The following is a 22,351-nucleotide window of genomic DNA, read 5'->3' as shown; positions in this document are numbered from 1 at the left end:
GTTTAAATTGCCCCATTACACATGTTTCCAATAAGTGACGATGCACTCAAACAAAACCCATATGCAGACTTTATCGTCCCCATGTGCAATGAGACAACTTAAACGGGTTGGAGATGTCATGTCAGCAATTTTTGGGAGGGAGTATAACGACGGGGTCTAAATTTGGAGATTTTGTTAGTATAAGTGTTTAATTGAAATAAACTTAAGTTTAGGTGTCTAAATTTGAGAATTTTATTAGTAAAGATGTGTAATTGAAATAAATTTAAGTTTAGATGTCTTTATGACATTTCGTGCAAAGTTCAGGTGCCATTTTAAAATTTTCCCAACAAGTTTAACGAACAAAAATCGCCACTAAATGTTTCAATTAAGGTAAAAGTTTAGGATATTTTGAAAATTTCCCGACGGAAAGCACAGATATTCTCTCTCTCTCTCTCTCTGATATTTTCTTTCCCCCCTCTTGAAACTTACCCAACAAGTCCCCCCTGCGAGACTTTCATGTCTCCTTCGTCCGCTCTTTCCTCCCCTTCTGCCTTTTAATTTCTTCCCCTTCTCTCTCTCTCTAGGCCTAATCACGCGCACAATCTCGCTGTTCTTGAATCGAATTCCTGTTCGGGCTTAGGTTTTTGATCAACCCGAAAATCATGGTGAAAGCCACCGAGAATGGCGCTTTGGTTGCGCCCTTCCTGTTGAAATGCTACGAGATGGTCGACGATCAGTCGACGGACGCTTCGATTTCGTGGAGTTCGACCGGCGACAGCTTCGTCATATTAGACGTCACGGGCTTCGAGACCGAATTGCTGCCCAAGTACTTCAAGCACAACAATTTCTCCAGCTTCGTTAGGCAACTCAATATCTATGTGAGCTTCTTTCTCTTGCTTCTAGTACCGTTTTCTCCCCCTCGTCAATCGGGCAATGTCGTTAAATATGATCATTCACTCGTATTGTTGAAGTTAAAATCCAATGACGATCCTTTTTCAATCGAATCCATTGGTATTTGTGTGATTATTGCATTATGATAAACAACATGTGATTGTATTGTATTAACCCCAATGGATTGGTCTGGTGGTCTTGACCTGAGATTTAGGTGTTTGCTCCATCTCCATCCTAAGATCTCAGGTTTGATTCTCTTTGTCAGAACTCTTCAGTTCACCTCACCCCTCACATAAGCGTGTGAAACTGTTGGGGGAGGGGCACGCAAGCTGGCCTGGGACACCGTGCATTACCCAAAAAAACATGTGATTGTATTTCAATTGAATATATCGGTGATCATTGTATTATGGTTATCGGTGTGAATGTGAAGACGTAGCCCATGTGGGATGTGGGAATATTTTAATACGATTAGAACTTTGATTCCTTGATATTTTTGTATTACGAGGAATTTTGTCATTGTTAAGAGTACAATTTGAAAAATTCACGCTGTAGATGGTCAGATCATGAATAAAGTTTTGTGTGGGTTGGAATGGGTTCTTGTGTTGTTTGTGTAATATCGCAACAGGCTAAAAGCCGAGACTATGGTTTTTGTGATACAAGATTTCTGTTTTGAGTAAGAAGTGCTTGCTTTAGCTCTTAGGTTGAAGATTTTTGCTTCTGACTTTTTGAGCAAGGTTGTGCTCTTTACGGTGATAATTATGAGACCGTTGTTTTTGCACAGAGCAAGTTTGGTCCTTCTGTTATGTTTTATCTCTGTTTCTTCTATCTCTAGTACCCCCAGGACATTGATCTTTTCGGACTACATGCATCCTTTGTTTGTTGTTAGTAAACTTGCATGGATCCGACTATGAACTTCTGTGAACATGCTATTTAGCAATTCTCTACGGGAGGTCGTTTTGCTTGTCTCTCAGTTTCAAAAGTCGCTTGATGATAAACTTAGATGTATTAATCGGAAAAGTCACAATGTGTCCAGCAGGAAAAAAGATTTTCTATTTGAAAGTTACTCTTCTAATTTTTCACAAAGCAGTTCGGGTTTTAGGTTGTTGATTTCAAATTGATTTTGGGCTGCTACAATAGACACAGTACAGGATGTATACTTAACCTAGCAGCCTTCTATGCTAGGTCTTTATGTCGCATCTGAACTAATAACTATATTACCCTAACCCCAACCTCAACCCCACGCAACCCAGCCCATGAACAAGAGTATCAACATCTCTCTCTAAAGGAGTTGAACTCGCCACTTCACTGGATTTAAGTACAACTACACAACCATTGGGCCAACTGCCCTGTTTATCCGAAATATGGTTGCCTCGTCGCTATTCTAGCTTCCTCTATATTGCAACTAAAGAATATGGATCACGCCCCAAGGAATGCACTAGACATGAATGGGAAAAGGAACTTTGTAAATGGAAATAAAATCTGAGACTCACGGTATCCAATTTATTGTGTTAGCTTCTGTTTTGCCAATGAATTTTCCTAGCTACTGTTTGGCGATAGTTTGTCTTATTTGTAATGAGCTACAATGCTATATTGTGGTTGTACTTTAACTCTCTTTACAGACATTCAAGGGTCTTAACAGTTGATTATATTATGCTTTTGATGATAACAATTTTTGTATTTCTCATCTATATTAAGACAGATATACATACATCTTTCCTTGCAAGGGGAAAAATAATATATGATACTGAATTAGTGTAATTGAAAATCTACGAAAATTTTGGCAAAAATGGGGTACATATACAGGTATAGTGTTAGACTTCCAATGGATGATTTCTTGTACGTTTATAATATAATCTCACTACAGAAACATATAATAATAAGGGTTTGTAATGCGTGGACAATAATAGTTTTTATTTTATTTGGACATTTTACATGTTTTTATTTAGACAAATGAAGCTTGTGTGATTCTTTGTGCAGAATAAATATTCTTTTTCTAAGATTTTTGTTTATCCCAATTGTTTTATATATTTTGGATTTGTTTCATTTTAGATAAGAACAATCTTTATATCATATGCATCCTGGAAAGTCTCTTTTTGGAGACATACTCAGCTAATATATTAAGGCTCCTAGTAGTGAAAAGGCTATTGGACTTGGGAAGGACAAATAGAAGTTCAGAAGGAAAAATGGTTGCTCCTAGTAGGTGTGTAGAAGTCACGTGGATAAAATTAAGTCGCTCCTAGTTTGAGACCACTGGCCACATGAAGAAAATGAACTGTTCCCAGTATGTGGAAAGACTATCGGCTATTTGGGATAAGCCATATGTGTTTAAGGATGCTAGAAAGACATAACTATGGGTATTGTCACACGGTCACACCTTGAATCTTATGAGATCACTTATTATCATTTGTTTCTATGGATGGAAATGCTCATATCCGTATGGTTGATGCAATTGATCGTGGAAATAGAATCTTCTACTTCTCCTTTTCTTCTTAGTGCTAACCAATCTGCTGCTTAGGTGACGAGAAGATGAAATGTCGAAAACTATATTGTCTTCGCATAAAATATGGAGTGTGACATGGCATGACTAGGAAATATACATCCTCCAGCTGATCCGTCTTGCTCCAGAACGTTGGTTGAACCCTAGTCTAGTAATTATAATTGTATTTGATTCGGTTGCAACTTGCAAATAATGAACAACAGACTCTTGTTGCAATCAAAATTGTTGAATAGCTTGATTTACATTCTTGAGTCCATTTCCTAATGGCTTAAACTTGGGGAAATTGGTCACTTAACATGGTATCGGAGCTCAAGTTGAGAGACATCTTAGGTTCTAGCCTCTCCGTTTGCATTTGTTCCCCATTTGCATTTTGCATTCTCACTTTCATACGAGTTTCACACTTTTGCATGGATATATGCATCTCTATGTGTAAGACGGGATTACTCATGAGGGGAGATGTTGAATAGCTTGTCCATTTCCTAACTGCTTAAGCTTTTGGGGACTATTGGTAATGTAATAGTAAGTTAACCATCAAAAAGCCATTCCTTGTTTCGATCCTTACAATTCCCTTTTCACGTTTTATCTCCTCATATAAGCTTTCTTGTATCCACGACAGAATGAGGTCACATCACATTGTATGTTGAACAGCATACATGAACTGCAATCGTTGCTGAATACTGGAAATCACTTGATTCGTATGCTTCCCCTTGCTTTAGTCAAAGATTACTATTGCGAACAATTTTCAATGTACGCTTCAGTACGCGTATAAATTTTCCTGTATGGTGTTTGATAAGCTCGTGAACAAAACCGTCCTAGGGACTTTTTACCAACAGTTTGAAGACGTGACTGCAGGACATACTTTAGTACCTAAATGTTTTGCCATTTAGAACAGAACAATAACCAAAGATTGATGGTATAAAAATCTCCCAAAACTAATTTAAACCAAAACGGGAAGAATAACAAATTTAATTTTGGCAGAAGAACTCCATGAAAACACATGCTTAGTTCCCTAGTAAATCCTTTGTTTAGAATAAACCTTTATTCGTTATTAAAGATTGGTGCTTGGAACGGTAAAGTTTTGCTTCCTTTTTGGTCACAAGCGAGAGTTTAGGCATTGAAATATTTAGCAAAACCATGTCTGGAAGGTGCACCTGCAAGTTATTTTTTGGCCAGTCGAGATGAAATTTTACGCAATTAAATTGTTCCAGACAAAATGAAACATGGGAAGTGCGAAACCTTGTACTGCAGAAATCTTTTCTGTCCGAAGAAAAAGTATGTTCACTTGATTAGTTAACCATTTGAAGGACTTGGCACGGAAGTAGAGGAAGAGCAAATAACCGGCTGGAGGAGTTGGAATTTTAATGGAAGGAAGAGCTTCGTCTACCCTCAAAACAATTAGAGTTTCTATTTTTTTTAAACATTCTATGATAGTGGCTCCTTCTCTACTTTTCCATTCTATACAGATTTTTTGTGAATGAAAATACTCCATCTAACGTGTAAATACAAGCATGTCACCACGTCGTCTCAATTTCACTCTTTGTGGCTTTTAAGGCTTTTGTCAGTTTATTGTACTATGTTATTTTGAGGCATTTAAGGCTTTTGTCAATTTACTGGAGGTATATCGTTAAAAATCTCTCGTTCTGAGAAAGGGGAACAAATGTCTTTGGTGGAGTCAAGGTTGGCAACCATCTATAATGACACAATCACACAAATGCCAGAGGATCAATTTTCAAAAAGGGGAGTTGAGAGCCTAAAATTGCTATGTTTGAATTATTTTATATGTATGATGAATGTACACGTCATTAAAGTTGGGATTTCTTATGTATGCTGATGAAAGAGGGAGGCTCAGGCATAAGGATGTTAGAGGGAGGCTCGGGCATAAGGATGTTTGTGATCATCAAGCTCTCCTAGGAAGCGGTGGTGAGAATTTGCTGGTGATAGGGAAAATTTTGTGGAGAAGGGTGGTGGCTTGTACCTGAAATCTTTATGCATAATACATCTCCTTGAGGACAGTACATAAATTTGTATTAAGATCTTCGCCTTGATTGGGCTTTTCTCTTTTCAGGGGAGTGAATAAATCGAAATATAAGTGTCCCCTAGCCCTAGGCATGGCCTGGGCCAAAGTTTTATTGGATTTCCGAGGTTATCAAATAGTATAATGAAGCTGTTCTAGTTTCCGACTTGACAGTTGTTTCTCAACTTGAGGTTGGTCATTTGATAAATGCACAGCGAGTATAGGTGTTATGCTGGTGAAATGAGTTATTTGTAAATTCATGGCTATAGTTAGAGCAAGCTTGACCTTTTTCATTCATACTTTAATTATATTCCTAAATATACAGGGTTTCAGAAAAATAGACACTGATCATTGGGAATTCTCAAACGACCAATTTATTAAAGGGCAAAAGCATCTGTTGAAGAATATCTGTAGAAGAAAACAGCCTCAGGTTGTGGTTCAGCGAAAATCTTCTCGGCAAAAGGACAAGGTTGTTGAAGCATTTGAAGAAGACGCTAATTCGAAGTTATGGGAAGATGTGGAGAGTCTCAAAACTGACAAGAATGCCCTCACACAGGAGCTGGTTAAGCTCCGGCAGCACCAGCAGACCTCACAGACTAATTTGGTAGTTCTCAAAGAACAACTCAAAGGTATGGAAAAAAATCAACAACAGTTGCTTTCCTTCATAGTAATGGCTATGCAAAGTCCTGGGTTTTTGGTTCAGTTACTCCAGCCAAAAGAAAATAACTGGCGAATGGCAGAAACAGGCAAGACTGTACTCAAACGAGTTATAGATGATATGGAACCAGTTCCCTCTGATGGAATGATTGTGAGGTATCAGCCGCCAATGGCTCAATCTCCTGATCCTTTAAGCCTGCCAACATTAGATTCTGAAAATTTGGAACTAGGCCTTTCTTCTGATGAAGTTAGGGATCTGCTTATGAACATTGATTACACGCCAGGACCAATGGATGAAAAATTACTTTCTCCGGAAAGTAATTGGCCGATGGTTATTCCGGAGCTACCAGATCATATTATGGACGGAGAAAGTAATTGGCCGATGGTTATTCCGGAGCTACCAGATCATATTATGGACCAGATGCTTCTGTCTAGTACATTATCAGAAAACAAGGAAGATGGTGATTGCGACACCGAGGAACTTCCAAACTATGGAATGGAAATTGAATCCACATCACCTGGAAGACAGCAATTATCAGGTGAGTTTGAACATAAAGCAAAAACAGTGGAGGATCCTCAGAATTTGAAGATGGATAGAGCGGCGTTTGGAAATCAGCTGGATGAAAATCAAGATATGGAAATTCTAACTGAAATGATTGGGCTTCTAGCTTCTGAATGCAACCTCAAGCATCAGAGCAACTTTTAGCCTTGATGGGGAAGAATACTACTAAATGTACTGAAGGTTTGAAACCTCTGTTCCTGTTACCCCTTTCTCAGAATACAGTAAGTTCACTTCTCTAAACTGGAGGGTATGCGAACTAGAAAGAAATGAAGGGAGAGTATACTTATAGTTCTATTTATGGAGCGAAACAATGTTTTATGTAATTTAGAGTGTCGAAGGCCTTTAGCTCTTTTGATAGCAATTTCATAACGATACATACAGTGGTAGACTGGTAGTGTCAAGTTACAATCACATAATAAGTATCCAATGGGACTTTTCAGATACATATTCCACACTTTTAACCTGGTGTCAAGTATTCGATGCTAATTCCTTATGTCCCAAGTGATTGGGACATAAGGCTCGGTTTAGTTTTGGTTTGGTTTAGTTGGTCGATTAATTGTTCGACTATACTGATGGTTTTTGCACATCACTTTCAGATATAAGAATGCGGCTGGATCTTCTCACTCACAATCATATTTGAGGAATAGCATGGTAGTATGTTTTCGTTGAATAGCATATTGAACTGTTTCCTATCCGTGTTTTTAATCCTGTCCTTTTGTAATCTCTTTACGGCTCTTTGAGAAAACTTGAAATACAGAAAATTACAATGCTCCTTGTGTGTGTGTTTTTTTTTCTCTCCTTGTTTTCATTATGACTCTTGCCATCTCAGTTGGAGAGGTCCTGAGAATCATGGATGTTTTATGGTGGCTTAGGCAGACCTTTAATGTTGAATTTGTTTGGGTAATCGTTAAAGCTCCATTACTGATCGTCGATCGAACAGAAGTTGCCTTACTGGACTACTTATATGGGGAATCCTTTTTGTTGGTTTTTTGCCCCAGCATTTTATATCACCCTACACAGAGAGAGAGAGAGAGAGAGAGAGAGAGAGAGAGAGAGAGAGAGAGAGAGAGAGAGAGAGAGAGAGAGAGAGAGAGAGAGAGAGAGAGAGAGAGAGAGTAATTTCAATTAAAACAAATCAAATATAGAGAAGAACAAGCACTGAAGCTATTTTCAAGCATGAAGTTGTACAAGCTAGAAAAACTCTGCTGACAGAGCTGTTTTATTCTCAGTAAAACCGTTACTACACCCTTTCCAATGAACCCAATCAGTTCCTTCATCTAGCAAGAAAGTTACCCTTGACCCGGCGGTTGAACATGAAAATGACCAGAAATCTACCCAACAAAATCCTTCAACCCTTTGGAGTTCTATCCTTGGACAGCCTTAGCCATGCCAAAAGCAGCTGCTGAAGCAATTGCTCCGATCAGAGCGGTTTGCAAAGCGCTTTTAATGGGTTGATTTCCAGTGAAGTGACCCTTAGCATACCCAAATATTAGCAAGGCGATTAAAGTTACGATAACTGATGCGACCACGGCTTTTGTTGCCTTTGGAATGAACATGTACGGAATAAGGGGGACTATTCCGCCGATGATGTATGCAAAGGCAATGGTGAGCGCGCTGTGAACTGCTCTCCTTGGATCGGGTTTCTCCAGACCCAGCTCAAACCTGCATTTTGCGAAGGAAACGTCGTGGGCTTTTTAGTTCGATGGTAGCATTTTGGAAGTATTGGAACTAGAACAAATAGAGTATGGATGGAAATTTTCTGATTCAAGTACTAGATGCGCAGAAGTATAAGCTTTTTTCGGAATGATTTGATGATTTTCTTATTGAACGTAATTTTTCAACAGCGACCTAAATTTATATCGGCTTCAGTAAAAAAAACCAACAACAGATGAAACAAGTTCGGCTCATAATAGTAGCAATTAACAAATTCTAAGTGACAAATGAACAATACAAATTCATGTAAACTTACTTCATCATAAAATCAAGCCATGCCTGTGGGTTCTTCCTCAGAGCATTCACCACCGGCCTATACTCATGCGGCTCTATCCCGTATTCCGACAGTATCTCTGCTACCTCCGCCGCCTCTGCATTTTGTCATTCACCGTCATTAAGGGTAATGATTTAGTGAATTTGCAACCCTTGGATGAAATTACATGACTAACTAGTCATTAATTAAGTCATTTTTATTGATTTATTTTCCGAGCATGTGAATTTCCACGATAAAGATAAAAATTGAAGTTTACTTGTACAAATGCTGTTGCTAACCATTATTCCCACCTCAGGTAAAAAAGAGTAGAACTTCATTATATTTTTTTGCGTAATATCAATACACAATACATCGGAATATTTGTGCACCTTTTTTGCAGGTGTTAGAATAATATTAGGAAATATTAATGATACACATCAATAGAAGCAAACTTCTTATCGATTTGTGAGAAAACACTCTTTTATTACAGCAGGGGTGGACCTATTGTGGGTCCAGCCACAAAATTTTCTTTTAGCGTAGTTTATATACTCCACTTCGTTATATAGAGTAGTACTTATATTCTAAACTCGTTTAATAAAAACTTGAAGGATTGGATTTAATTTTGGAAAACCCCCTTAAGAAAATTTGTCTCCCATACTTCAGCCCCTCGGTCTTGGCTCTGCCCCTAACCTTTTGGCACATTATTCGCAGTCACAAGAAAGGTGGTCTATTATCCTTTTACAAATAAGATAAGGAGTGTGAAGTCCCTTTGGGGACATCCGATAAAATTGAAACGAAGCAAAGATGACACGCACAAATTGAAAATTGTTTCAATTTTTTTTCACTTAGCCAAAAAAAATAGCGTCAAAATCAGTTCAAAGTAAAATTTGAATGTATATTTATCTCTTTGAAAGCCTCTACTAGACTAATACCATAATTCTATCTTCAAAATTTATGGCAAAATTATAGTATATAATTTGATACCCAAAATTTGAATCATGAATCCGTAAGTTTATGAATAATAATACATATACAGATGAATGATGATGTGTGAAAAGCACACGTACCAGTATCAGGGACGGCGATGATCTCTTCCTGCTCTCTCTTCAGTTCCCTCATGTAATGATCTGCTTCGCTCTTTGCCGCCAAATACCTCCACAACAAAAACATCTCCTTGCGTTAATCTAACCATTCTAATAATACTGACGTCCGGCATTGTCATCCGCCGATAAAAAAACCATCTCCGATACTCTTTATTACTAGTATTAAAAAGTGCAAGATCCCAAAAGCTAGCATGCTTCCACGCCCAAATTTTTTTATAAAAAAAAAAAAAAAAAAAAAAACAAAAAAAAAAACCGAAAAGTCCGATTGAAAAATACCCGCCGAGACCCATGGAGATGGCGCCGGCGGCGACTTCGGCGATGCCGGCGGTGAGGACGATGGAGGAGGGGGCATTGGCGCCAGAGAGTCCGGCGGCGAGGGCGAAGGGGACGGTGAGGCCGTCGGAGACGCCGATGATGATGTCGCGGACGATCTCGCCGGCGGTGAAGTGCTTCTCGGTGTGGTGGTTCAGAAGCAACTTTTCGGATTCTGTTGTGGTACTGCTCCCGTTTTCCGCCATTACGATTAGCAACCGTTCAAAGTGTAAATACTTATTAATCTCTAAAGCGGTAGTGCCTCTCTCTTTCTTTCTCTCTCTCTCTCTCAAATGGAATGGATGGATGTATATATAAAGACGAGGAGTTGTCACGAGAGCGGTTATAAAGAGGGATGGCTGGATATGTATTAGAGTGGCGTGTGGAGTGTGGCCGCCGCGTGCCTCTCATATTCCAAACTACAATTTTCAAATAAACAAACAAAGATTCTGTCAACGGGTTTATAACCCAATGACCACTTCCTTCCACGTGGAAAGTAACGGTTTGATTTTTACAAAGAGCGTGAGTGTTTAATGCAGTGGTTAATGCCTTTTGAGATTGTCCCACTGTATGCTGCTATCTCCATTCCTGTAGGAGTAGACTTGACATTTATTGAGTAAAAAAACAAAGAAAGATTCCAAAATACTACGTATACAATTAATTGAACGAAATAAACAAAGAAAGCAGTAGCAACTTCCAATTTCTCTTGTGGCATAAACTCTTTCACTCATGTTGTCTTTATCACAAGGAGTATTTTACTGCTAGTAAAAACCGACTATGACTCAGTTGCACTTTCCCGGCCTCCCATACTATCAAATTAATTAGGTACTACTAATTACGGGATATACGGTTCGGTTTTTGCTTCTTTTTTTTTTATTTTTATTTTTATAAAATCAAACCAGACACTTTGGTTTGTTAACGGATCGGTTTGTTACTCATGCCCAACGCCGCTCAATCAAAAGATTCTTCATTTTATAAATAACTTGCATGTTTCTATTGAACTAGCAGAAAAAACAGTTGCTAAAGTTATAGCAACAATAACGAAACTTTTTGGCAAAAAAACAAACAGAAGCAAAACACTAAAACGTCTATGTGCATGGTGGTAGAACTACTCACTAGAGACAACATCAGAGCAATTTTTGGAGGAATACACAAGATAACAACAAGACGTACATTTAAAAAATTTAAATGCTCAAGTGGTCATTAATTGCTACATGAATTTTAAATATATAGATTCCTCATTTCTAACTTTAATTTCAAAAAGGCTCAAGAGTCAAGAGGTCGGAAATTTTTTCAGTGCCGAGTGGGTACCACGTGGTGCACGCTCAACGCATCCGAGCCGTTCATTGCATTTTTGGACAGCTCGGATTCGGAGAGAGAAAGTGTTGGGATAAGAGGAGAGAGAGAATTTCAATTTGAGCCGTCCAAAAGTGTATTGAACGGCCCAGCATGTGCCTAGCGGGTACCACGTGAAATATACCCACCCGGCACCAAAAAAATTCCTCCAATAGCCACTAGGCCCACCATTACTGGTCCATTAGTCCCCTCTCCCTTCGTCCTAATATCCAACTGCAAGAAAAAACCAACAAATTAAATGAAGGAACAAGAACTCATAATAGGAAATGAATCCTCCCCGGTCCAAATCATTTGGACTGGGCGAGATAGTCCACATTACGATCGTCTATTTGCTGCAATGAATAGTTGGGGTTTGTTAAAACTTTCTGGGAAAATGACGGCCAATGACGTGTTTTGATAATTACTATATCTGCTAAGGATATTTTCAGTATTAACAAATATTCTTAGCATGTCCTTGGCGGGTATTAATTATCAAAACACGTCCTAGGCCGTCATTTTCTCAAACTCTTTCAGGAAAGAGTTTTTGAACAAATCCGAACCACAGATTATACCAATAGATGATCGTGATGTGGACTGTGTCGTCCAGTCCAAACCTTTAGACTTGAGAGAATCCGGATCCCTATCCCTCATAGTAATTGTAAATTACCTATGGCGCCCCAATAATCACAAAGAAACCATAAGGCCCACGTTAAAAGAGACCTTGATTTGAACAGTTGGTCTGGATTTCTAGCTTGTTAGTAGTATTTTAACATTCAACACTTAAAAACCTGAAAATACTACTAGTACTATCACTTAAGCAACTTTCAACCTGAAACATAAGTAGATCATAATTCACACATATCACATACCCTCCATCATTAACATGAGAACTGCCTAGTGACCAGGCTCCACAATCTCCAAGTATTTATTTATCTTTGGTCAATCTCTGAGTACGATTTTAATTTTAAAGCCTTGTTGTCTCAAAATTATGAATTTAAAATTTTACTTTTAAGAAAAAAAAATAGCTGCCAAAATTGTCACATTTGAATCCTTTGACTTTGGTTTTTACATAATAAGCATCTATCGCAATTTACTAAATTGCTTGCAACAAACAATCTCTTAAGAAGACAAGAAGTGAAAAGGCAGAGATTATTTTTGGGTCCATCATCCACTCCATTCAGCCACTGCATATGCAAAAAGAAAGTGGGCATTGATTCTTTTTTGGTAAAAAGAAAGAAGAAGAAAGAAGGGAAAAATGAGTATAGGGTGGATCTAGGAGCACACGGTCAAGCATTATAGAAAGGGGACAAGTGTCGGAGCCAGAAAATGGAGACAAGAGGGGCACTATTAATCATAGGCTTGAAAATATTTCTTTCTAATCAAGCACAAAATGTATTCAACTCTAAGTTTTAGAGGCTTTAGAGATGAGTTTTCTGACAATATTGAAAATCACAAATTTTCCATGCAATCAACGCATAAATTTGAAGATATCAAACCATAAAATGAAATGCCTAGCAATTAAATTAGGAATCAAAGTTCTAAATCTCTCACAAACAAAATACAACCAATAGGTTTTGTATAAATAGAGCAATCAAACGAATTCGAAAAAAAAGAGAAGAATAAAAACTACCCAAGTAATGGAAAGTGAAAATCCCTATGATCTCACATAATGACAACAATAATTGAAGAAATCAGAATCATCATATGGAGTAAACTCTTCACAATCAAGATTCAAAGGCCCTAGTTTTCAGAACAAAACATATGCAGTACTTCTTATGGAGTAAACCCTTTCCAAAGAAAAAAGACACGTTTGTAGTTGATACGGAGTAGAATTTTAGGGGGGGACTGTGACCCCCCTAGGCCTTCATTCCCTCCGCTCTTGGGGACAAATATCTTATCTAGAGCAATGCTACAAAATGCAAACAAGTAAGAAAAAGTTCGAGAAAATAAGAGAAGAGAGAGGAAAAAGACTCGCTAACCCTCCCTCATGCTGTCTTCCCATCATTGTTTTTCACAATGCCAGTCGTCGTCGATTCTGCTTTCAAGCTGAGTGACCCCAGTCGATTTGACTTTCTAACGCTTTGGTTGTCGGTCTGTTATCCGCCATTCATTTGAGCCTTCATTGTTCGATCTCTATTATGGTTTGATCATCGCCAATCTTTCCCTTTCGTGTCACACCCCTGTTGCCTTTCCATAATGCTTGACTAATTGATCTATGTCGGTCATCGTTATTATGGGTTGAATTTGACTAGCGATCTAATCGCCTTTTTTTTCCTTCTCTTTTTCTTTTTCATGCATGCACACAAACACGCACACACTTTCCCACACAGGCACTGGTTGTTGGTTAATTGATCTGTGTCGGCCGTCGTTTCTATGGGCGCGATCCGGCCAGTGATTTATTCTCGAGATTTATGTTTGTTAGGTAGCATATTATTGGGTTCAGCATTTGTTTCGGCTGGGTTTGGCTCATCAGTTGGAATTTATTTTGCCAGGTTTCAACGTTTTTGGGTTGTATAAGGTTTGATTGGGTTCAGAGACTTTGGGTTGGGATGCGTATGGTTTGTTTCGTGGGCTATCGGCCGGCCTTGGTTAATGGTTGTGAAGAGGCGATTGGTGGTTTTAGCTTGTGGCAAAGCGTGCAGACTTCTTGGTTTTTTTTTTTTTTGTAGTTTCCGTTCCAATTAGCTAGGGGGAAAAACGACTCCTTTTAGTAGTAACGGGTTCACCGTCCTAGCAGTTTCAGTTTTTAGTTTTTTTTTTTTTTATATTCAATATTGCGTTTCTTCTCTGCATTTAGTCTACCGGTTTCTGCACTGTAGTTGTTCTTAGACCATCCAGTTGCATGATGTGTAACCATGAATGCAGTACTATATACCTGGGGTGCTAGAGTCATTTGGTTGGCACTCGGTTAAAATCTGTAATGAAACCTCATTGATAGTGGAACAGTCGATTTCTGTAAGAAAGCCTCGTCAATAGTAAAACTACCGAGACAATTTGCATTCCGATATGTAACCATTTTGATCAATTTATTGTTGGATGCCTTCATTTGACTTGAATGTGTTATTTTGTCGTTCTTATTTGTAATTAGTCTTTCCAGTTGTATTTAGTGCACACTCTAGATTGAAATATTTTTTATCAATGAAGTTCTTGCTCTCCACAAAAAAAGAGAGGTTATGTACTACCCCTCCATCCAAAATAGTTCAGTATTTCATTTAGTGCACTGTAGATTACAATCTAGCAAATTTTTTTACCCAAAGGTGTACTTTGTTGTCAACCTGAAACACCATGTTGCGAGTCTTGCGACAATCTACATACTCGGCTTCACCGACCACCAAGGAGCCTCTGTTTGTTCTTCAGAAAAAACACCCAAGGATGTCACCACACTGGGCAATTAGGCTCATGCGTCCTTGCTGGATTTCCGTACAAACACATTAGCCATTAGGCAACTTCGATAACAAAAATTAGAGGTGTAAAATGGGCCAGGTCGGCACGGGCACGGCACGGCACGTTTGAAGGCGGCACGGCCACGGAATAATCCTGGCACGGCACGGGAATGACACGGTCTTAGTGGGCACGCGGCATGGCACGGGCACGGAAGTGAGCAGGAACGACACGGGCACGGCACGACACGGTCTTAGACGGGCACGACATTGGCACGGCACAGAAGTGGGATGGGGCACGAGTCACGACATGGCATGACACGGTTCTAGCCAGACACGGTACGGGCACGGGCACGGGCACGGAAAGTTGACTTGGCACGGCACGACACGGTCTTAGACAGGCACGAAACTGGCACGGCACGGAAGTGGGATGGGGCACGAGTCACGACACGGCACGACACGGTTCTAGCAAGACACGGGGCACGGCATGGTACGGGCACGCAGGGCCGGCTCTGAGATTCTTAGGGCCTAAGTCGAACTTGTAAAATAGGGGTCCTATGTTTTCTTTTAAAAAAAAATAACCTCAAAAGGAAAACAAAATCATAAGAATGAAAAAAGGTAGTGAGCTGCTTGGGTTGAGAATCGAACCTTGCTTCTGATGTGTAGCAATACTTAGACTTACCACTTCGCCAACTACCTCCTTTGGTTGATGGAAGCACTAATTAAATATATATTACATACATAGGTATACATATTTGGGGCCCCAATTTTTAGCCAAATTTCGGGGGCTTAAGTCCGCTGCCTTGTCCGCCTTAGCTCAGGGCCGGCCCTGCGGGCACGGAAGTGAGGGGGAACGACACGGGCACGATACGGAAGTTGGCTTGGCACGGGACGGCACGACACGGTCTTAGATGGGCACGGCACGGAAGTGGGATGGGGCACGAGTCACGGCACGGCACGACACGGGCACGGGCACGCAGGGCAGATCTTGAGATTTTCGAGGCTTAAAGCGAATTTTAAAAATGAGGCTCTATATTTTTAACAAAAAAAATCAATGTATGTTAGTATGTGTCTAATATAAGGTTAAGAGATTAAACTTTTAGCTTCATAATTTAACTAAAATAAAATTTTAAAACGATTTATACCATTAGAAAAAAAATGAATCAAATGTATCGGTATCGCTCATACATTGTGTTTTTTTTTTACTAATTATATTATGAACTTTAATTGTAAGAATGTTATTTTTAATAATAAGAGAATTAATTATAATTTTGTTGAGTTCGAAGTAAATATTATGCTTTTATATAGTCAAAAGTATTTTTTTTTCCATGTGAACTAGATATTAAAAGTTAAAAATTAAATTAAAAAGAAAACTTATCCAAACATTTATAGTAGTGTGCAAAAAGATTTGAACCCTTAGAGTAACATTTAAAACAACTGAAGCATAACTAATACAAGAAAATCTGGCAAATGAGCCATGTGGGGCTCGAAACAGGGACCTCTCAGTTTAAGCAATATGGACAAACCACTAATACTTGAAGTCTGGAACTCTACTCGTGCTAGAATTCGGAATAACTTATATATAATATATTTTCGTCTTATGAAAAACAAGGCCCAGTTTTCGCCCGAATTTTGGAGGCCTAAAGCGGCTTCACCTCAGGGCGGGCCCTGCGGGCACGACACGAGTCACGAGGCATGGAAAAACCAAAAAAAATATGTTATTAAATAAACAAGAGTTTTAAGATTATAGTTTACTTTATTTGTGTGTATTTTTTGATAATCCAATAATTTATTAATCTTTTCCTTTTATTTAAGTAAAATAAGCTTTTAAAATATTTTATATGATTGAGAAATTTTGAATCAAATTCAAACATGATAATATATATTATATAATTCTATTTTTAAAAAACAGCCTCTTGTACTCTAGGTCGCCAGCCACACGATTGCAATACAAGTATGACGATCCATACCGTTCATTTCGTTGTTTTTGGTGTTTTAATCGCTCTCGCACATGTTCGGGTCTATCGGGTTTTTGAAACCCTTTTATCGGGACGTAGATTTATTGATAGGGGATTTTTTTTATGTGCGATCGAGTATATAATGATAACCAATTTACTTTATTTTTTGCACAAATGATATAAATAGTCCCACGTAACAGGTAGACGGTTCCGATTTTCAAAAAACAACTCGGGCGGCCCTAAAGTGGTGCATTATAGGACTTTTACATCTTTGGAAGCACCGAATGTGTTCTGATCACATGGTTTCCGATATCCGATTATCACCTATTTTGGGGAGGATGATAAATTTGATAAGATCTTAAATCGTAATGGTTTAGATCGAATATTTGAAAATGAGTCTGCAGCTACCGTTTAAATCTATACATCTAACTTATCTAGTTCTAAACTAATGTATTCCGCTATAGTCCAATGTACGCTAGCCACACGATTGCGACACAAGTATGACGATCCATACCGTTCATTTCGTTGTTCTTGGTGTTTTAATCACTCTCGCAAATTTTCGGGTCTATCGGGTTTTGGAAGCCCTTTCATCGGAATATAGATTCATTACTAGGAATTTTTTGTCATGTGCAATGTAGTGTATAACGATAGCCAATTTGCTTCATTTTTTGCATGAATGATATAGTCACTCTCACATAAAAGGTAGATGGTTCGGATTTTCAATAAACAGCTCAAGCGGCCCTCGAGTGATGCATTATTGGACTCTACGAGAATTTTCGATAAGTTGGTGCATATGGATTATGGTGTATCGTATGCACTCGATCTCTCACTCTCTCAGACTCCTCTCAAGTTCTCAACGTCTCTCTGTCTCTCTCAACGTCTCTCTGTCCTCTCACGATCTCACCTCTGACGACAAGCCTCAACGTTCGGATTCTGGCATGCCTTATTTCTTTGGATCCATTCACCGAGTGATTCACCTCTCTCTGTCTCGCTGCTCCTCTCTCTGTCTCGCTGCTCACGGTCACTTGACACCTCTCTCTCTCTCTCCGTTTTCGACTTTCTGGTGACACAACTCGCAATTTTGAAAGGGTGAGTCGGTGCGACGGTGACCATCAGTCTCTCAACGTCTGTCACTCCGACTCTCTCATTACCCCAGGCTCAGGTACTGAGCTCACCGACTCACTCACCAGTCAGCGTATCTCTCTGAGCACAGCTGCACAGGTACCTCTCTCACTTCCCTCTCCAGTCTCCACTTATCTACTGTAAATAGGGTTTTAACCTGGTTTTTGAAATTAGGGTTTTTGTTAATTGTTACTAATTTCTGAAATTAGGGTTATGAAATTAGGGCTCTTGTTAATTGTTACTAATTTTTGAAATTAGGGTTACGAAATTAGGGCTTTTGTTGCTAATTTCTGAAATTAGTAACAAGAAATTAGGGCTTTTCACTTTTGTTACTAACTTGAGTAATTTCGTATATTAGTATATTTTCGACAAATTTGTCGAAATTGATTTTGTACACACACACGGACACGGGACACACCTGCACTAATTTCGTATATTAGTACACACATGCACAGATGTACTGTTGATATTTTGTATATTCTAGAAATGACCAGATCTGATGATTTTGTTATAAATATGCACGCCTTGGAATTCAAAAACGCTCAGCTAAAGATGAATTCAGAGGCTATTTTGCAGATTCTGATATAGACAGTGATTAGGGGGACCTGCTGTCATTTGGTTTGAATCTATTATTCATTTTTTCTGTTGGGGTTGTGTTTGTGGCTTTTCTTTTCAACATTGTGTATGGCTTATTCATTTCAGTAAGTGGGCTGAAGTGGATATTGTGGCAACTTATGAAGGCCTTAAATGGCAACATGATGTTGCCCCCGCTTCAGTTTTTGGCTATGATGTATTTTGTTAACTAACATGCTGAGCCTAAGTTATGCTGCATGCCTTGTGGTCTGTTTAGCTTCACTTAACTGAAGTGGATGTTGCCTGCATGCGTTGTGGTGTGTGTGGACAGTGTGGGGTGTGTGTGTGTGTCTCTTTTTAGTCTGAAATGAATAAGCCACAGACACAATCCCAGTTTTTGGCAAAGCGAAGTGTGATTGTGTTGCAACTTATGAAGACCTTTAAGGCAACTTAACGTTGCCGCATCCGTTTCAGTTTCCGGCTATGATGATAAAAAAACACTAATGTCTGAGCCGTAGTCGTATTGTTATGAACTATGAAGTGGTGTTGCAACTTATGAAGGCCATAATGGCAACTTAACGTTGCATCCATTTCAATTTTCTGCTATGATGATAAAAGGAACTAATATCTGAGCAGAATTCAATTTTCTTATTCAATTGGGTTCATTTGGCTTTTATATACCTGTTTTCTGCTGCTGCTGCTGGTGGTTCTTGTTTTGTAGGACATTGTAGACTGTAGACACCAAGAACCAAACCACGTGAAGGCTGAAGCAAATTAATACCAACAAAATGTTGAAGGTGGATTTTCTTACTTATTTTTGTATCCATAGTTGTTTTATGATTCCCTCAATTAAAGTAAATGGTGCTTACTGCTTAGTCTGCTTATGTGCTGGAAATAGTGCATACAACATATGCAGTTTGATCTGTTTGAATACCAAAAGTAAATACGTGAAATAGTAAGGATTGGAGCATTTTCAATCTCTAAACTCTACTAGTTTATGTGTTAGTAGCTCGTATTTAGCTTGGTGGATACCTCTAACCTGTTTTTATGCTAACCTGAGGTGTAACGAAGCCAGGCTAAATATTGAGTTTGTTTTTAGTTAGTATAGTTAGTTTTATTTGATTGCATTTCTTAGCCGAGGTGGTGGCATAACCCCTCGCATATTCTGTTTGCTGAGTTGAGGTGGCGGCCTAGCCCCTCCAGTCTGTTAGTTTGTTAGGCTGTTAGTTGTTTATTTGATTGCATGCCTTGTGGTCTGTTTAGCTTCACTTAACTGAAGTGGATGATGCCTGCATGCGTTGTGGACAGTGTGGCAGTGTGGGGTGTGTGTGTGTGTGTGTCTCCTTTTAGTCTGAAATGAATAAGTCACAGACACAACCCTAATTTTTGGCAAAGCGAAGTGTGAGTTTTAATAGCATTAGATTATAGCACTTTTTTAGGAATGTTGTTGTAGGGATAAATTTATAGCGTTCAAAAAGAGAAAAAGAAGGAAACCCCGAGAGGTGTGGACGTGTAAGAGGAGTGGGAAAAGGAGTCGCACAAATAAGATTAGGTAAGTGAAGAAACTATTCAGTTCAAGTCTCAAATGGCACATGTGCTTAATGTAATCAACGAGTTAAATAAAAACCATGTAGTTTATTGTTTTCTAGACTGAATGTTATTGTGGACTACTTCGAATAATGACGTTCTGTCTTACTTTTTTTTGGGAACTATCTAGTATCATGTAGTTGTCTGTTCCGCGTGTCTCAAATAATTTTACTCTATCTAAGCCCCAGGTAGCCTTCAAGGAAACGAAATTATGAACCATTGACTCACCTCACCTGATACAGCTCAAACACGTGACCTCCTAAAAATGGAAGCCATAGACTTGGGTTATCAATGTTGTCATCTCGGAATTGAGATTAAAGTTATCTCACATTTTGCGACGAAGTCACAATTTCTTCAGAGTTATGGTCTTTTGAGACCTAGCTTGTAGCTCCATGAAGCTTCCTATTCCGGTCTCCACACACTATCTCGTATCTGTGTATGTTGTCCGGTTAGCTGTTTTGCCTCCATTTATGAAAGGAAACATCATTTGTTTTTCCACAGATACCTGCCATTGCACAACTCAATACTCAACAGTTTGAAATCTCCTTTTCTAGTTTGTGTCAATTAAGTTGAAAACCTCTTTCTGTTTTCTGCTATCGGCATTGTTATAGGAAATGGTTATCGTTATGGTTCTCAGAAACTATCAGTAACATGAGTTGGAACTTGGAAAGTACGCTAAAATAAAATCAACTTCTTTTAAAACTAGAAGCTGTTATAGTAGTTGATTAATGGTAACAAACATTTTGTTACGAAGATCAGTTGAGATAGTATTTCAATTGCAGGAGTTACTTGTGTAAGTTGAGTTGGGTGAGGCAGTTGGAACTCAAAGACGAGGTCTTTCCCAAGACCTTATCTCCATGCTTCCAGTTAAGAAATTCAAGTGTGGCTTCTTCTCTAGGAAGAAATCAAGAAATGAGAGGTACCATTTAAGATTCTGAACCCTGTCATTCTATCGTCCTCTTCTGTCAAGTTGCTACTTCTGAGGTCAGTTTTTATGTACTGAGAGATGTCCAACTTTCTGTCCATTATTGTTCCGTACAATTCTGGAATTATGAGACAAAATGGAAAGGATTGACATAGGATAAGGTTATCAACAAAAAGTTGACCAATGTACACAGTTCGTACTGTCATGTCTATGGTTAACTAATTATTGGGCATTCATTTTAGCTCAGTGTATAGTTATCTCCCTCTGTTCTGGGGATTTAGAATTATGATAAAGTTAACTTTCCCCAATCTAAGCTGAAAACGGAATAAGCTCATTCTTTTCTCGTTTGGACGGTGTGGTTTAATTACCTTGCCAGTGAGTGGAGGGAGGAATGCTTTATGTTTAGTTATATTACTCAGAGAGTGTCCTGTTAAATACTTTGGTAAATGCCAAACCTTTTTACTTGCAGTTTAGTTGAGTCAGCCACCCTTTCCATTTTCAGGTTCAGAAATGTGACTCTAGGATCCTTCGGGAGATTGAGTATAAAGTACAAGTTTCACTTGAGCTAGCATTAGTTTCTTTGGTTAGTTTTGCTTTTACTCTCTTTGCTACCTGGGCTGAATTCAAGTAATGGAAGAGTGTTTTGTGCGTTGCATTACTTTAAAATTGGTTTTATGTATTCTTGTTATTATGTTTATTGTGTTCCTTTGACAGTTTTATGCTTGCAGTTCTGTATTTGTCATTGGGAGCAAAGAGGTGATGAATCGCAAAGAAGCACGTTTCGAGTATGGAAAATTTGCAGATGAAGAATAGGGGATATTTGAACAAGATGGTTTGCCTTGTACATCATTACATTTTCTTAAAGTGAGATGCATTTGTGTATTTTATGAAAACCATGTAATTACTTTGACTATTTTGTGTGATTTTGGGTGGAAACTATTTCCAAATCTGATGTAATGAATCATTGTGCATGGATGGATGACTTGTTTGTTTTAATTGAAATCATGGGTTTGGATATAGTTGGTGTGTTGAATGGAATGGCAATATAATGAATGGTATTTAAAACATTCAAAAAAACTAGGCTAACATAGTGTTCCAAACATGTATGAACCAGATTGATTATCTAGAACTTGTATGTATGCGGTTTTTTTGAGTGAGAATGGTTTTTCATAGAGAGGTTTTTTTGAGTGAGAATGGTTTTCCATGGAGAGGAAACGGAGGTGGTAGGATAGAAGGTTTGCCTCCTGTTTGGTGAAATTGTATAATTTGTATGTCTGCAATTTTTTTATTTGGAGAACTTCAATTTTACATATGAAAGAAGATATCCTTCTTTTTTTCACCATATAACTGATAATTATTCCTAATTGCTTGATGAATATGAACAAAATATAATTTGAAGGAAGGAGATGAGCTATTCATAAACTAATCCAAACTCTCCGCCGATCTTGTACACAGGTGCTTCGTGTTCTCTTGTTAAACTATACCATAAG

At 38.6% G+C, this 22,351-nt stretch overlaps 2 protein-coding genes and 1 long non-coding RNA gene across 5 annotated transcripts; 2 read left to right on the top strand and 1 right to left on the bottom strand.

Annotated features, from left to right (window-relative positions):
• The first annotated feature begins 418 nt into the window (after positions 1–418).
• On the top strand, positions 419–7,377 carry LOC131301686 (heat stress transcription factor A-8). Of its 2 annotated transcripts, XM_058328068.1 has the most exons (3): positions 419–857; positions 5,707–6,780; positions 7,197–7,377. In XM_058328068.1, the coding sequence occupies exons 1-2, from the start codon at positions 642–644 to the stop codon at positions 6,742–6,744; spliced, it is 1,254 nt and encodes a 417-aa protein (XP_058184051.1). In that variant the 5' UTR covers positions 419–641; the 3' UTR covers positions 6,745–6,780; positions 7,197–7,377. The 2 variants fall into 2 exon arrangements, with proteins under 2 accessions (XP_058184051.1, XP_058184050.1); XM_058328067.1 differs by lacking the exon at positions 7,197–7,377 and having other exon boundaries at positions 5,707–7,052.
• A 363-nt stretch (positions 7,378–7,740) lies between these two features.
• Positions 7,741–10,298, bottom strand: LOC131300867 (vacuolar iron transporter 1). Its single transcript, XM_058326876.1, has 4 exons — positions 9,946–10,298; positions 9,634–9,719; positions 8,570–8,684; positions 7,741–8,262 (listed from the first exon to the last, which is right to left on the bottom strand). The coding sequence occupies exons 1-4, from the start codon at positions 10,185–10,187 to the stop codon at positions 7,965–7,967; spliced, it is 741 nt and encodes a 246-aa protein (XP_058182859.1). The 5' UTR covers positions 10,188–10,298; the 3' UTR covers positions 7,741–7,964.
• Positions 10,299–20,767: 10,469 nt separating this feature from the next.
• On the top strand, positions 20,768–21,832 carry LOC131301017 (uncharacterized). 2 transcript variants are annotated; one of them, XR_009191141.1, is made up of 2 exons: positions 20,768–20,855; positions 21,364–21,832. It is a non-coding gene; the product is annotated as an uncharacterized LOC131301017 (long non-coding RNA). The 2 variants fall into 2 exon arrangements; XR_009191140.1 differs by lacking the exon at positions 20,768–20,855 and adding an exon at positions 20,970–21,109.
• Positions 21,833–22,351: the final 519 nt, after the last annotated feature.

Source organism: Rhododendron vialii, chromosome 9a (assembly GCF_030253575.1).
Source record: "Rhododendron vialii isolate Sample 1 chromosome 9a, ASM3025357v1".
NCBI classification, from domain to species: Eukaryota; Viridiplantae; Streptophyta; class Magnoliopsida; order Ericales; family Ericaceae; genus Rhododendron; species Rhododendron vialii.
This window is presented reverse-complemented; position numbering and strand designations above follow the sequence as displayed.

Coding starts and splice junctions, on each gene's coding strand:
- LOC131301686 (XM_058328068.1), top strand. CDS start 642: ATGGTGAAAGCCACCGAGAATGGCGCTTTGGTTGCGCCCTTCCTGTTG. Junction 858..5,706: donor TTAGGCAACTCAATATCTAT/GTGAGCTTCTTT, acceptor CTAAATATACAG/GGTTTCAGAAAAATAGACAC.
- LOC131300867 (XM_058326876.1), bottom strand. CDS start 10,187: ATGGCGGAAAACGGGAGCAGTACCACAACAGAATCCGAAAAGTTGCTT. Junction 9,720..9,945: donor ATCTCCATGGGTCTCGGCGG/GTATTTTTCAAT, acceptor TTTGTTGTGGAG/GTATTTGGCGGCAAAGAGCG. Junction 8,263..8,569: donor TGGCTTGATTTTATGATGAA/GTAAGTTTACAT, acceptor CGCAAAATGCAG/GTTTGAGCTGGGTCTGGAGA.